General features: G+C 46.0%; 1 protein-coding gene across 3 annotated transcripts in view; it reads right to left on the minus strand.

Annotated features, from left to right (window-relative positions):
- Positions 1-7,786: 7,786 nt before the first annotated feature.
- The window catches only part of SLC12A8 (solute carrier family 12 member 8), a 50,842-nt gene continuing 45,512 nt past the window's right edge, over positions 7,787-13,116 (minus strand). For all 3 annotated transcript variants that reach the window (XM_015635455.2, XM_015635452.2, XM_015635453.2), the window contains 2 exons: positions 11,503-11,563; positions 7,787-8,894 (listed from right to left, as the gene is read on the minus strand). In XM_015635455.2, coding sequence (XP_015490941.1) covers positions 8,729-8,894; positions 11,503-11,563 — 227 coding nt within the window. In that variant the 3' untranslated portion in view covers positions 7,787-8,728. The remainder of the gene's footprint in view (positions 8,895-11,502; positions 11,564-13,116) is intronic.

The following is a 13,116-nucleotide window of genomic DNA, read 5'->3' on the forward strand; positions in this document are numbered from 1 at the left end:
CCTCGAGCCTGACATCACCCAGCCGTGGCTCGGCTCGGCTCGGCATGGCCCGACTCCCCACGGCCCCCCCAGCCCGGCCCGGCCCGGCCCCCAGCGGCCGCCCCCTCCCGCCCCTCGCAGCCGTCGGGCCGCCCGCTCCCTCACCCGGCTGGCTGCGGCATCACTAGGAGTGGTGCTAGTAGGAATAATAATAATAACAATAATAATAACAACAATAATACTAATTACGCTTCTTTTTACTTTTAGTTTATTTTTCCTGCTGCGTCTCCCGGGCGAGCGGGACCCCCGTGCCCGCAGCCGTGGCGGAGCTGCCCCGGTTCCGCGGTGAAATGCGGGCACCTCCCGCGGCACCCGGCGGGCACGGCCACCCCCTCCCGCACTGCACAGCCCCCAGCTTAATTCCCGTCGAAATCAAGTCCTTGATAAATAACTTCAGCCCTTTTCTTGGTTATAAAGCTGGCTCCCTTTTAAACGCCAGCAGCAGCGTTTGAGGCTGCAAGTTCTTGCAGTGGTGAATTTCCCAGGCCGGGCTGTACGGGAGGTAAAGGATTTCCCTTCATTGTTCTGAAATTCCCCTTCATAATTTCATTATTCTAGTTCTGGGAGTGAGCACGCCGCAGAGCAGTGGGTTGGGCTTTGCCGGAGCTGCCCGCACCCCGATGCGGCAGGTTTGGGGTCCCCCTGAGCTCCCCCTCTCCAGGGAACACAAACCCGTCCTGGCGAGCCTCTCCCCTCGAGTCGCTCCCGGGCCCTATGCGTTCCCTTCGAGCAGCTTCACAATCAGATTTAATTTCCACAAGCCAAGCAGAACCTGACCTTCCAAAGGGGAGGGTGACTGCTGACAACTCACCACGTCCAGCCGGCTGCAGCTTCGAACACACCCGGGGTCTGCTCCACGGCCCCCCACTGCCTGTTTCGCTCTGCACCAAAAGCAGAAGTCGGTGGCTGATGTACAGACTCTCCTGGCAGCCTCTTTCCACCCAAGAGGTGGCACTGATGAGCCCACACCAGCACGTTAATGGCCTCGGCTTTGCCCCGACAGGACTCGCTCTCCTCTGCTCATGGGCTTTTCTCTCCACGTGCGAATGTTTTTTTCCTGCACCTTCCCACACCATTTCACCGTGAAGCACATTCAGAAATCCTCATTCCGGTACTTGAATAATCATGGATGAAAGCCCTGGGAAAGGCCACCTCTGAGGCAACCCTCTGTCAATCAATCTACTCCCTATAGCTTTTGCCATCTTCTTTTTTCAAATTTACCTAAACCCAAGGAACAAGTCAAGCCATGTCAGTTTGGGACATGAAGGACAGACCAATCACGATTATGCCTTAGCCATGCAAGTAAGAACCCCAGTCCTGGCAAATGGAGTGACCTGAGTGACCCAGAAGCCATGGCAGTCACCACCAAGGTGCCTGATCTACCGAGGACATGTTTAGGCTCCTTCATTCTATGTCCAGGTATTTACACATTCTGTATGGAATAGTTGTGCAAAAAACAGCTTCTGTCTTGGTAAGACAGAGACACCAATACACAAACTAAACTCCTCCTCAGGGGAGGAGCTGTGAAGTATTTTGATGCTTTGGGACATGGCACAGGACAATGCAGCAGCTCAAACACTTAGGGATATCTTTATACATGAAATGTGAGACTCCATGCTACCACTTCCTAAGACAGTAAGTAATGTCTACAATAAATATGGTTCTTTTGAAAGTTTTGTTAGTCCCTGGAAAGAAAGCCTTGCCAACCTGCAAATCTGACACTTTCAACTGTGCAATACAGGGAAGGCAGCAGGGGCACAGAAACCTCTCTGAGGCCAAGGATACAACCTCAGGGCTGCAGGGAGCAAATTTGCCCCAGCATGAAATGGATGCTCTCCTGTCTAGTTGCTTACAAGCCTGAGGGCCCTAATACCAAAACTAGATCTCATATCCTTTTCTCTGTCTTTTCCAAGAGATTTCCCTAACATCTAAACCAGCAGCTCCACGCTCCTACTGCATCCTTCCAAGCTGTAAATCCAACAAGCAGGAAGAATAGTATCAAATGCTTTTCCAAAAAGATCTCAATAAATTCTTCCTACTGTTTCACTCAACAGGCCCACGGAGAGCCATAGCAGACACAGGCAAATGCAAAACAAACACTTCTGCAAGAACAACCCGTGTCATATCGAATGGCTCCGTCTCACCATTCCCCTGTGCTGCCCCCACAGCACAGCCCACCATGCAGTGCCACTAGCTGGGAAAGCAGGGAAGGCTGAATTAACTCCTTCTCAGTGGGGAGGGAAGGGGGTAGCTGATGTCCTCCCAAAAACTGCCATTAAACCTGCCTGACCTGCTTCATTTCTGAACCAAACAGGGCACTTGTGACTGTGGCAGGCGTGACCATGAGGACCGTGTGCCCGAGTGCAGAGCCAACAGCAGGAAATGCTGGCCAAAGGTCCCCCTACTGCCCTTGGATGAGCCACATCCTGGCAGGGCTTAATATAGGTGGGACAGGAGTGCCACTGCAGCCTCTGAAGCCCATGGCAGTGGTGAGGCTGCTGCCTTCACCAGCCCCAGCAAAGGCCCCACAGGTGTGAACCCCTGGCCTAAACCAGTACCCACCATCAGAAAATAACCTCTCTGCTCTCTCCACCATGGTTCCACGAGCAGCACATTATTTACAAACACCTGGAAAGGAAAGGAAAAGGAAACACCGATATTCAGGCAGTTTCAGACTTCCCAAATGCATTCTCTTCCCCCACAGGTGTCTGATTTGTCAAGGTTTAGTGCCTGTAAATTTAAAACTACCGTGTTTTCCTGCCAACTTACTTTTTATTCCTACCTTCAGGGTTTTCCTAAGGAATATCGCTGCATTGAAGGAGTCAATTTGTGACTGATGTTTTTGAGCACCAGTTGCAACAGCCACATGAAAACAACAGAGAAAAAAAAAACCCTCACTTTGTTGGTTTTATTAAGAAAATGCTGTTTTACAGAGGGTAGTGTGGAAGGGATACCAACCCTGCCACCCATGTGATGGGTCTGACACCCTCCTTGGGGGCTGGGAAAGAATCTTCAGTGCTGGGAGAAGGAAGTGCAGCAGGATGAAGGTGTAGAGCATGAGCACTCAGTGAAGGCTACCAGCACTTGGCTTTTCCCCATGTGGGGCTGGAGTTGTTTATCCCCATAGCACAACCATGTGCTCCACTGCCATATCCTGCTGATGCTGGTTCCAGGGCAGCTCCAGGCCAAGGGCTGCTCCCCTCCCTCCCCCTCCTTGGAAGCACCAACTAATAGGAGATTTAAATGCATGAAATCATGTCTGAGGAGCCAGATGGGCCAGGCAAAGCCTGATGTCGAGTAATGCCACAGCATCCTTCTGGAAGAGGCTGTGACCTCAAACGCCTCTCCAAATTATGTACAAAACACATTTAGCACTTCAATCTGATAGCAAGCGGCACATTCCACACACAGAAAAGGAGTTAAAAACAAACAAACAAACAACCTCATCAACACAGGAAGCCTCTAACAAAGCTAAATATAAAACATGATGGATATTGATTAATTGAAACCTGCCCATCACCTTGTTTTGAGGGAGGAAAAGCACAGTGTGTTTTTATTTCACCTTGATTTCCATTTTCCAGATTGAGGGGCTAGAGACATGTGACAAAATTTCCTGAGTTCTGCATTGTTTTGGTCTGAAATCACTAAAAACCACAAGAGCCTATGCAGAAGAATCATCTCTGTAGCACTTTGTGAGGATTACAGTGACCAGTCCCTTCTCTCAGGTTCCATAGGAGCCTTTCACGGCACAGCCAATGTCATGAAACTCCTGCAGCTCCCTTGAAACTCATCCCAGATATGTCAAAAACTTGGACCAGGCTCATAAACCTCAGTCAAGTTTTAAGCTGATGATGAATTAAGGTACAAAGTGAGTATTTTCTCCTCCTGGAATTTGTTATTAAAAGCCCTGAGTTTCCAAAGTGGACAAACAGTTCCTGAGTAATTAATTACCTTTGCATCTCCTCTTGATGCCGCAAGCCATCCATTAATGGATACCAATCATCCAAAAGGCACTTAATAAGTGACCATTTTTCTTGACATCTTGGGGGTGGTGGTATTTTATTGATTTATTTTAACAAGAACTGCTTGCCTCGTACCTCCACTGGAAGCAGCTTATTCCAGAGATTTGACATTTGGAGGTCAGGATGGATACGGGTCTTGTGACCTCTTGTCATCCCTCACAGAAAAATGCACAACTTGAAATGATGTCGCATTTTGAATCCTGTCACTGGAAAAAAAGAAAATCCCTAGTTTTCTGGGGGGGAAAAAATACATCAGCTATCCAAATCTAGCTGGGAAGAAGCACTTCTAAATTTCTTATTTATTTCTTTTAGGACCTTTTGAAGCCAGCTCTGGTTTGGAGCACACCCAGACATTCTGGAGCTGAGCTAAGTGCTTCAGAGCGGTGCCCTTAAATCTGGAAAGAAGCCCCCAGTGACATCTAGGAGGGACAGTTGGATCCAATAAAGTTACAGGTGTACTCCTCTATCACTAAGTTTCTGGGAGTACCCACAGCTCTGTTTGTTCTTGCACAAGGAGGGCAAATCCCAGGTATTGTGGGATATGAGCATGAAAATCATGTGAGAAATGCCACGAAGAGCAGAAGAGAGAGAGGAAAGGAGCCTCTCCTGTGCCGTACTGGCTTTAAAGTGATTTATTTTTAGCCTGCAATTTGCTGCTAGAGCCTCTCATCCGTAGCTTTTAAGGCTGTTACTGCTGAGGTCTCACCTTGTCTTAGGTTTAAGGGATGCTGTGCCAAATCTGGGTTGCAGCAAGACACCACTGCAGAACATAACAAGTGCATTATATTCCACTTTCATACAGAGCTAACAAATTTATAGGTTGTCTATAAAATCTTCTCTCTTTTATCCCTGTACTTACCTTCTCTAAAATTCACCAGACAAGGGCAATAATTCAAATAACCTCCATTTCCCACTTAACCTAAATATTAATCCTAGGCTGGCTCCTGTGCTTCAGCAAATCTCTTCTGACCTTGCAGGTGTAGGTATGATGATGTTTAAGAAACTCTGCCTGTTGGAATCTAAATCAGAGGTACATGGGTGAGAGCAGACCACCTCACAAGGTACAGAGAGCCCCCTGTGCCTTAATTCAGCCATGCACATAAGCATCATTTCATATTCTGTCACCCTTCTTTGCTGCTTCAACGCTGTGGTCACAAACATCTGCTGTGAAGAAGTGGCCATGGCAGGTGTGTGGTGTTTGGCCACCATACACAGCAATAACCACGCAAGGAAACTCAAAGCTGGTCAAGAGAAACCAAGAGGAGGGAAAAAAAGGACAAGTTTGAGCTAAGATATGGATTTAATGAGCTAGATTCTCCCTGTGCAGATTCCTAATGGGACACAGATCCAGGTGGATGATAATTTATACCAACTGAGAAACTGCCTCTTAATGCCAATATCACAACAAAACCTTGCTTTTCTTCTGCCCATTCTTAGTCCTGACTATTTGTGCTGGAAGTTTTTTGAGGCAGAAAATTCCAGTTTCTGGACCCACTTAGTGCTAAGGGATCATAAATGCAGCATGAGCTTCCAGGCAGTACTGCAAGGCAAGTAATAAAATATTTATCCTCAACTGCCTTCTCTACTTGTATTCTCTGCAAAGGAAACCATCAAAAGCAGAGCCAGCAATTTACAACTGAAGTCTTCAAAAGACCATGTGCCATATCCACATCTCTCTCAAAAACAAATGCTTTCACACCTTGACCCATAGCAGAATATTTTCATTTCTTGCATAATAATAACAAAAATAATAATTATGATAATGATGATAATGATGATAATGATGATAATGATAATGATAACAGTGATGATGATGATGATGATAATAATAATAATAATACCTCATTTCAAAACAAAAGGAAAATCATTATAGATTATAAAAAAGCTCACATGGCTTAAAAAAAACAGTAAGGCCTTTCCATAATTACAGTAGTCAAGTTGAAACCTTGATATACAACAAGGCATCTGATGCTCAGAGCAGAGTCCCAAACTCACCTTCAGGGAACCTGCTGCTTCATGAAAGCCCCAGCATGTGGAGGCACAGCTTGGCTCTCACGGGAGGAAAGCAGCACATTACCACTCACAGGAGCAATCCCCACCCACATTTCTTTCCTTCAGCCACTAAATGTGAAGATGATAAATTCCTGCCCACCTAATTTCACCCATTTTCTTTAGAGTGCTACCAAAGACACAACCATTTTTGACGTGACACCATGATCTTTAGCTGTACAACTGCTTGTTTTCTGTCTTCCTGTGGGAAAGGTTTCCTTGATGTGCCAAGCCCTGCATTCCTGTAGTGTCTGTACCCATGGGGTCTCCAATGCTCCCCAGACTGCAGACTCGTGGTGCTAAAACAAGGCTTCCTGCCACTCAGCATTAACTACACCAGAGCTAATGCTGCAGGGATGGTCAGCACATCCCTTTCCAAGCATTGCCCAGGAAGGTTGTTGTACTCTTAGCTTGTAATGGAGCAAGGAAATCAGCCTTGTGCAATGCATTTCTCCCTGCAGCTACAAGGGAAGGACCAGGTGCCTGTGCTTACCAGGTGATGGAAGGAGCTGCTTCCTGCTGTGGTGGTGGAGGCGTCAGTGAAGAAGGTGGTAGAGTTTCACCAGCAGCAGCACGTGGAGCCCAAAGACCAGAAACCTCTGGAGCAGTGTGCTCTGCAGAGGATTTCCTCCACTGCCAGGTCTCAAGAGCAGCAGTGGCCATCCAGTGCTGATGCTAGACCAAGGGGGAACCAAGGGCCCATCACATCCCAGTTTTGGGGACAAGCAGGGGCCACGGTGTTGAAGAGGCTATCACTCTCCACCAAAGCATCTGGTTTCAACCAGTGCAACTCCTCAGCAAGTGAGATACACAGCCAAGGACCTTCCCCACCCTCCCTCTCTCGATCTGCTAATTCATGTCTTATTTTAAGATGGGAAGTAAATTGTTTAGTAGCCAACAAAGGAGCTACCTAGGAATTTCTGCCTATTAGCCTCTTCATGCCATGCTCAGCAGTTTTCTTTTGTTCAAGATACAGAGAAATGCAGGGCTGAGCAATCCTTGACTCGGGAGGAAAGGGACCATGCATGTGACCCAACTTTGTGAAATACAAGATTTTACAGTAATGGCATGATGGCTGGGTATGAAACTGTAACACAGCACCAAGAAGCTTGCCAGCAGTGGGGCAGCACCAAGGAATGTTTGAAGTTTGCACAACAGGGGTATTTGCCAAGGTTAAGGATGCTACAAGCACAGGGAGGGCTCTCTGGAGCCACTGGCCCCAGGGAAGCTGGGGAAGCTTCAACAGGGACCCAAAATCCACACAGCAGATTCAGATTCTTTGGAAACCAGAAGCAAGAGGCAGGCAGGAAGGAATCCTGGAAAGGTGTGTCCAACACTGAATGACTGATTTGAGGTGGCTTTGAGCTGGTCACACAAACACAACTTCCCTCTTGCCTCTATTGAGATAATTAAGGTTAAAAGCACTTAGTCAAAGACCTGCAACCTTGAAAAGTGAATACTCTTTCTGCAGTGTGCCAAGGTGGCTCTTTTCTCCAGGTCAGCAGAAAGCCTCCTGTGCCTTCCTCTGTGAGAAAACTGAAAGAGCCAAACTGCAGCTGGCCAGACCATGGGATGGGACCCACCCCACCCAGTAACACCAGGGCACTTAGCACTGGCAAGTGGAATGGTGCTCAAAGCCATTGAGCATGCCCACAGAAAGGATGGAGAGGAGTTCCTGGTGTCTCAGGCTTTTATTGCACAGAAGGAGAAATAAATAATCCAAAGGCTGAAATTATCAGAGATTAAACAAAGTGAAAGGCAGTGATTTCCCCCTCCTCATAATGTCAGAAAGGATGTGTGGTGCTGGGGCTAAACTTATTTTGCTAAAGCAACTCTGAACCATCTGTCCCTTCAGCCAGGAAATGCTCTAAGTGTGCCCAGCTATTTTGTCAGGTCTCAGTTCTCACATCAGAAAGGATGTGGGATATAACTATGAACAGCTTCTAAGACATAATTTCACAGTTTTACAGAAGAGGTCATTATCCCGCATTATCGCATTTAAATGTGCGATTTCAGTTGTGAATATACTTCATAATCTTCTCATACTTGCCACTGATTCTGCCCTATTGTCTAATGTCTTAAAATACTTTCTAAGACCTTGGCAATTGAAATGCTGAGGTAGAAAATTACTGTATTAGAAGCAGGGAAATTCATGCCTGGAGGAGAAGTGAATTGACCTGGAAGGTCGCATCCACCCGTGGCACAGCTGGGATTGGGGCACCAGCTCCTGCTGTCAGCGTCACTGCTCCCAGGCAGAGTGTCCCCAGTCACCCAGAGGACATCTGAAATGGGGTGTTTCAAGCTTTTAGAGCAGCAGCAGTTTTTAGACCTCAATAGGGCTTATAATTGAATTCTTTAAAAAGGTTATACTGTCTTCAGTAACTCATCACTTCCCTGGACTGGCCCTTTCATTTCCATTTCTTCCCCTCAGTTTGGGTAAGGTTTGAAGCCCATCAATGTTGTAGTTGGCATAAACAAACAAGCCTCAAATACATCAATAGTTATTCACATCATTTGTGCGTATATTCAAGTATTTCAAAAGGCACCCATGGCAGCCATTAGCACTTCTAAATGCTTTTTGAAGTAATGGATTGATTTTTTGTGTGTGTGTGTGTCCTTCACTGGAACTGGCTCCCAAATTCCTCTCTGCTGATGAGGGAGGACTGGTGGTAGCGGTCCCGTGAGGCGAAGTCTGCGTTCTCCTCGGTGAGCTGCCTGGTCTCCATGCCAACTGTGGCAAAGGACGGTGTCACCACGATCTGCTCCTTGGGAGCTGGCCTTCTCCTGCAAACAGAGAAGCAGAGGTGCCTGCATCACCCCTTGTTTGTTATCCATTACCAGCCGTGCTCTCAGCTGTGCAGACAAGGCAGGGTGATTCCAGAGGAGGCTCAATCCTTCTCGGTGCCCTTTGGAGGCACAGAGCTGACCTGAAAGCATTTATATTAGGAGACACACAAAAATGCACTCCCTTTCCCCAAATAAGCACTGCAAATATATCTTTTCATAACAAATGGGTTTCCTCTTTGGATATTGGCTATGTCAACACTTTCCACGCTGAGCAAGAGAAGAAGGAATAGAAAAACCATTTCTAATGAAAAATATCCCATTTATGGTTTCCTAAGCAATAGAAAAAATACAATCATTTTTGCAACATTTAAATAAAACAGGGTATTTTCCTACAATCTCTTCATCCCAGAAGCTGATTTTAAGAAAACTTTGTTGGCATTTTTAAATCAAAACTGTAAGACAAATATAGCACTAAGACCTCATCAAGCACCTAAGAGCCTTAAAGGTGTCAAGAGCCCTGGGCTGCCTCCAACTCCCTTGCAGCCTAATGGGATTTATTCTTTTTCACCAATTCATTAAAATATCTTGACTGGATTTCAGGAAAACAGGTCTTAGAAAAAACCTCTAAATTACTTCAATGCAATTTCTTGCAGCACAACGTAGATGGCCTTCAAGATTACCCACCCAACTACCAAGCAGAGCCCAAGGTGTTTGTGGCAGTAAGAGCAGGAGCCCTGGCACTAGGATAAGATGGCCAAGCTGGCTGGCTGAACCACAGATTGCACTCTTTGAGGGGAAAAAATCAGGATAATTTTCTACCTTGGGCATTCACCAGATCTCCCCTCAGCCTTCCCTGGCAGGGTCTTTGCTTATTGATTGCACTGACCAAAGAACCCTGTTCCCAGTCTCAACTCCTCACCCTTGGCTTGGGCTCATGTCACCAGATTTTGTGCAAGGGGACAGGGAACACTCCCATGCTCCGAATGATGTAAGCAGAAAACATACATGGTGGTGCTACCCACTCCCTCTGCCCCTTGGGCTGCGCTATGATCTGAGAAGTGCTTGTTAGACTCTTGACAAACCACCTAGGCTCAACTCCTCCTGAGCTTACCAGAAACACTGTCTGCTCCAGGGAGCTAATGCTAACAGCTCCTGGTTTTCAATTAATATTCTTGGAAATTTATTTTTCTTGCATGAGTAACAGCCCACATGGAACAACAATTTTGTTACAGAACATTCAAAGAAAGTTACTGACAAAAGTGTGGCCAAGATGGAGAATGACTATGACCAAAGCCAACTCTCTTGCTACACTGTAAGCAGCAGGCCACAGTGAGACCCTTTGAGCTTTCCTGGCCACTGTGGGCTGAGACCAGCACCTCCCTCTGAGTGGGGTCTCTCAGAGCAGAGAACTCTCAAGTTTGCTGTACTTGGAGGATCATCCTAAACACCCATAAAACATCCATAAACATAAAACATCCATAAACACCAATGACAGAACCTGGACTGATTCCCCCCCCCTCCTCAAGGTTCAACCCTTTACCTGTTGAGAAGATGCAAAGGCATCATCATCCCATAAGAATCTTTTGTTAAATGGTACAAATTAAGTGCAGTTATGTCTAAGACCTATAATGGGGACTTCAGAGAGATCCCTCAACCCTGGCTTCTCTCCCCAGCCACCTCTGCTACCAAAAGCATGTGGCCATGTTAAAGGAGCTGTGGACAGAGACAGGACTGGCAAGACAGACCAATGTGCTTAATTTCCTGGACTTTCATTTATTTTGAAGGAGACAGCAAATTGGCACATACAATGCATGGCAGCTCATGTTGCACACTCCTTGCTATGGCCTTCACTCACCCCAACGAAAAACAAACCCTACAGACTCAGAAACTTAGAGCCCACTGCTCAGAGGCAGAGGTGCTCATAAACTGCTATAGAAACGCAACATGATGGAATTAATAATTAATAGCATCAAATAAGTTCAACAAAATTAGTTAATAACCAACCAGAAAAACCCCTCAAGGTCTTCTGGGAATCAAAACCCCAGACAATGCTACTGCAGTCCCATGCAAACTCAATACTGAATGGTTCCTTTGCCAAAGACCTTGTTTATCATATTTGCCCTGAAGTTATTACAGCTTCCCTGCCCCAGATTTCCTCTGTGAAACCTGAACACAGCTGCCATGTGTGCCTGTTCCAGCACTACCAGAAGAATTTGCTTTCGGTGAATGATGGGTAGAAGAGAAGGAGTCTCCAATTTCTCATTTTCAGATTTCCCTGTTCAACCTGAGCCATAAATTTTGAGCACAGACCTTTGGGATAAGATAAAGCTGCAGGCACCAAGATATGGTTATCAGCTGACATTCCTACACACAAAGCAGAGGAGACTCCTGCTTCCCCACATCCACAGCCAGCCATATGCCAGGTTAATGAGAGAAAACTGCTCTTTTTACCATTCAGCAAGAATAACCCTGACTATGCAAGAAGGGGCAGAAAGACTGCTTAAGGTAATAAGCAAGTCAATTCTTCCAGCCTTCTCTATGCTCATTAGTGGGTCACGGGAGCAATGAGCAGTGTGCTGGTCATTGCCAAGTGACTGGTACCAACCTGCATGAAGTGATCAAAACCGACTTAATCCAGCCAAAGAAACTGAAATTTGCTGCTGCTCCTATGGAGAAAAGGCACAAGAAGTCAGTATGCTGCTAATTCTCTCATAATAGCATTACACCACTGAATTTTTGCATAAAATCTCAAACCAGCACGCTTGTTATTAGCCTGCAGTACCCAAAGATTTTGTGATAGTGAGAACATTCCTGCAGTCTTTCTACATGCTGTGGCTTTTAAACTACTGTCCAGATATGAACCCAAATTTCCCATGGAGAACAAACAGCTTGTTAAACCCCATTAAAACATGAGCAAAGCACAGACACCCACAACAGTACCTTTCACTCCCTGGACTGCAAAAAAAACACTTCCACCACAGGGGTGGGGAGACAGGAGGAACCATTCTGCCAACCTCAGCCAGGGTGGCTGTGGTCTCACCATTCATTCCCTCTTGTCTGACCCTACGGAGAGCTGGCTCAGCTTATTACACCAGCACTGATTTATTTTCTGATTTCTCAGGAGAGTTAGTTTCCTGCACTGGGTCCTTGCAGGGGCAAGGAAGTGCCAGAGCTGGAAGCAAAAGCAGCAGGAGAAGTTTATGGTGAGGGACAGGGAGAACCAAGCCCTGTCAGCACCTGCTGGATTTAGCTTGGGCTGCTGGAGAAGAAGAGAGAGAAGGCACATGTCAACCACGGGACATTTCTCCTCCCAAGGTCTGGCTCCTAATCCAGAGCATCTCTCAGGCCAGTGTCTCCCAACCTTTCTAGACAGAAGGGCTGTCTGGTCCTTTGAAGAACAAACTCACAGATCATCAGGAGCCTTGTGACTGCAAACTGACATTCCCTCACAGAAAAGTAAAAATCAGGCTGAATTTTGAGCGTTCACTTCTAACATTTTCAATGGCATGCATTGTTTTACTGTATGCATGAGAATGCACGTGCAAAAGAAACCAAGAAAACAATGTCTAATCATGCTGCTGTTTCTCAGATCAGCTTCCAAAACCCTCTGCACACTGACACAGAAATTCTTATCAAAGTCATTTTTGGTAAATATTTCAAAAGCAGATTACAGAGATATAATACAGTGAGTACACAAAGGCAAAAAAAGACTCCAACACCTGAAAACATTTTTTATGTTTTGTTTAATATATAGGGGCCATAAACAACTTTGTTAAAACTTATATATATTTCAAAACATACAAATTAGCAACTACTATCCACATTCTCAGCTCTTTTCAACTATCCCCTACAGATACATAGAAAAGAAGTCGCTCAGGAGTAGAAAAAGAACAACTGAGCAATGTTTGAAAGGTGGTGATTCATTTTTGGTTTCTCATCATTGGCATTTCTGAAATCTAGCACGTACTTACCTACTGTCTAATAATCTTACACCTAAATAAACCCAGGTAGCTATTTCTGCAAATATATTGCAAATGAACTCAGGCTCTTGATTTTTCTCATCCTGGACAAAAACTCTGCACATCCAGGCATGCACTCAGCTATGCACCTCACACACCTGTGGATGGATGGATGGATGGATGGATGGATGGATGGATGGATGGATGGATGGATGGATGGATGGATGGATGGATGGATGGGTGGATGGGTGGATGGATGG

This window comes from Parus major, chromosome 7, assembly GCF_001522545.3.
Source record: "Parus major isolate Abel chromosome 7, Parus_major1.1, whole genome shotgun sequence".
NCBI classification, from domain to species: Eukaryota; Metazoa; Chordata; class Aves; order Passeriformes; family Paridae; genus Parus; species Parus major.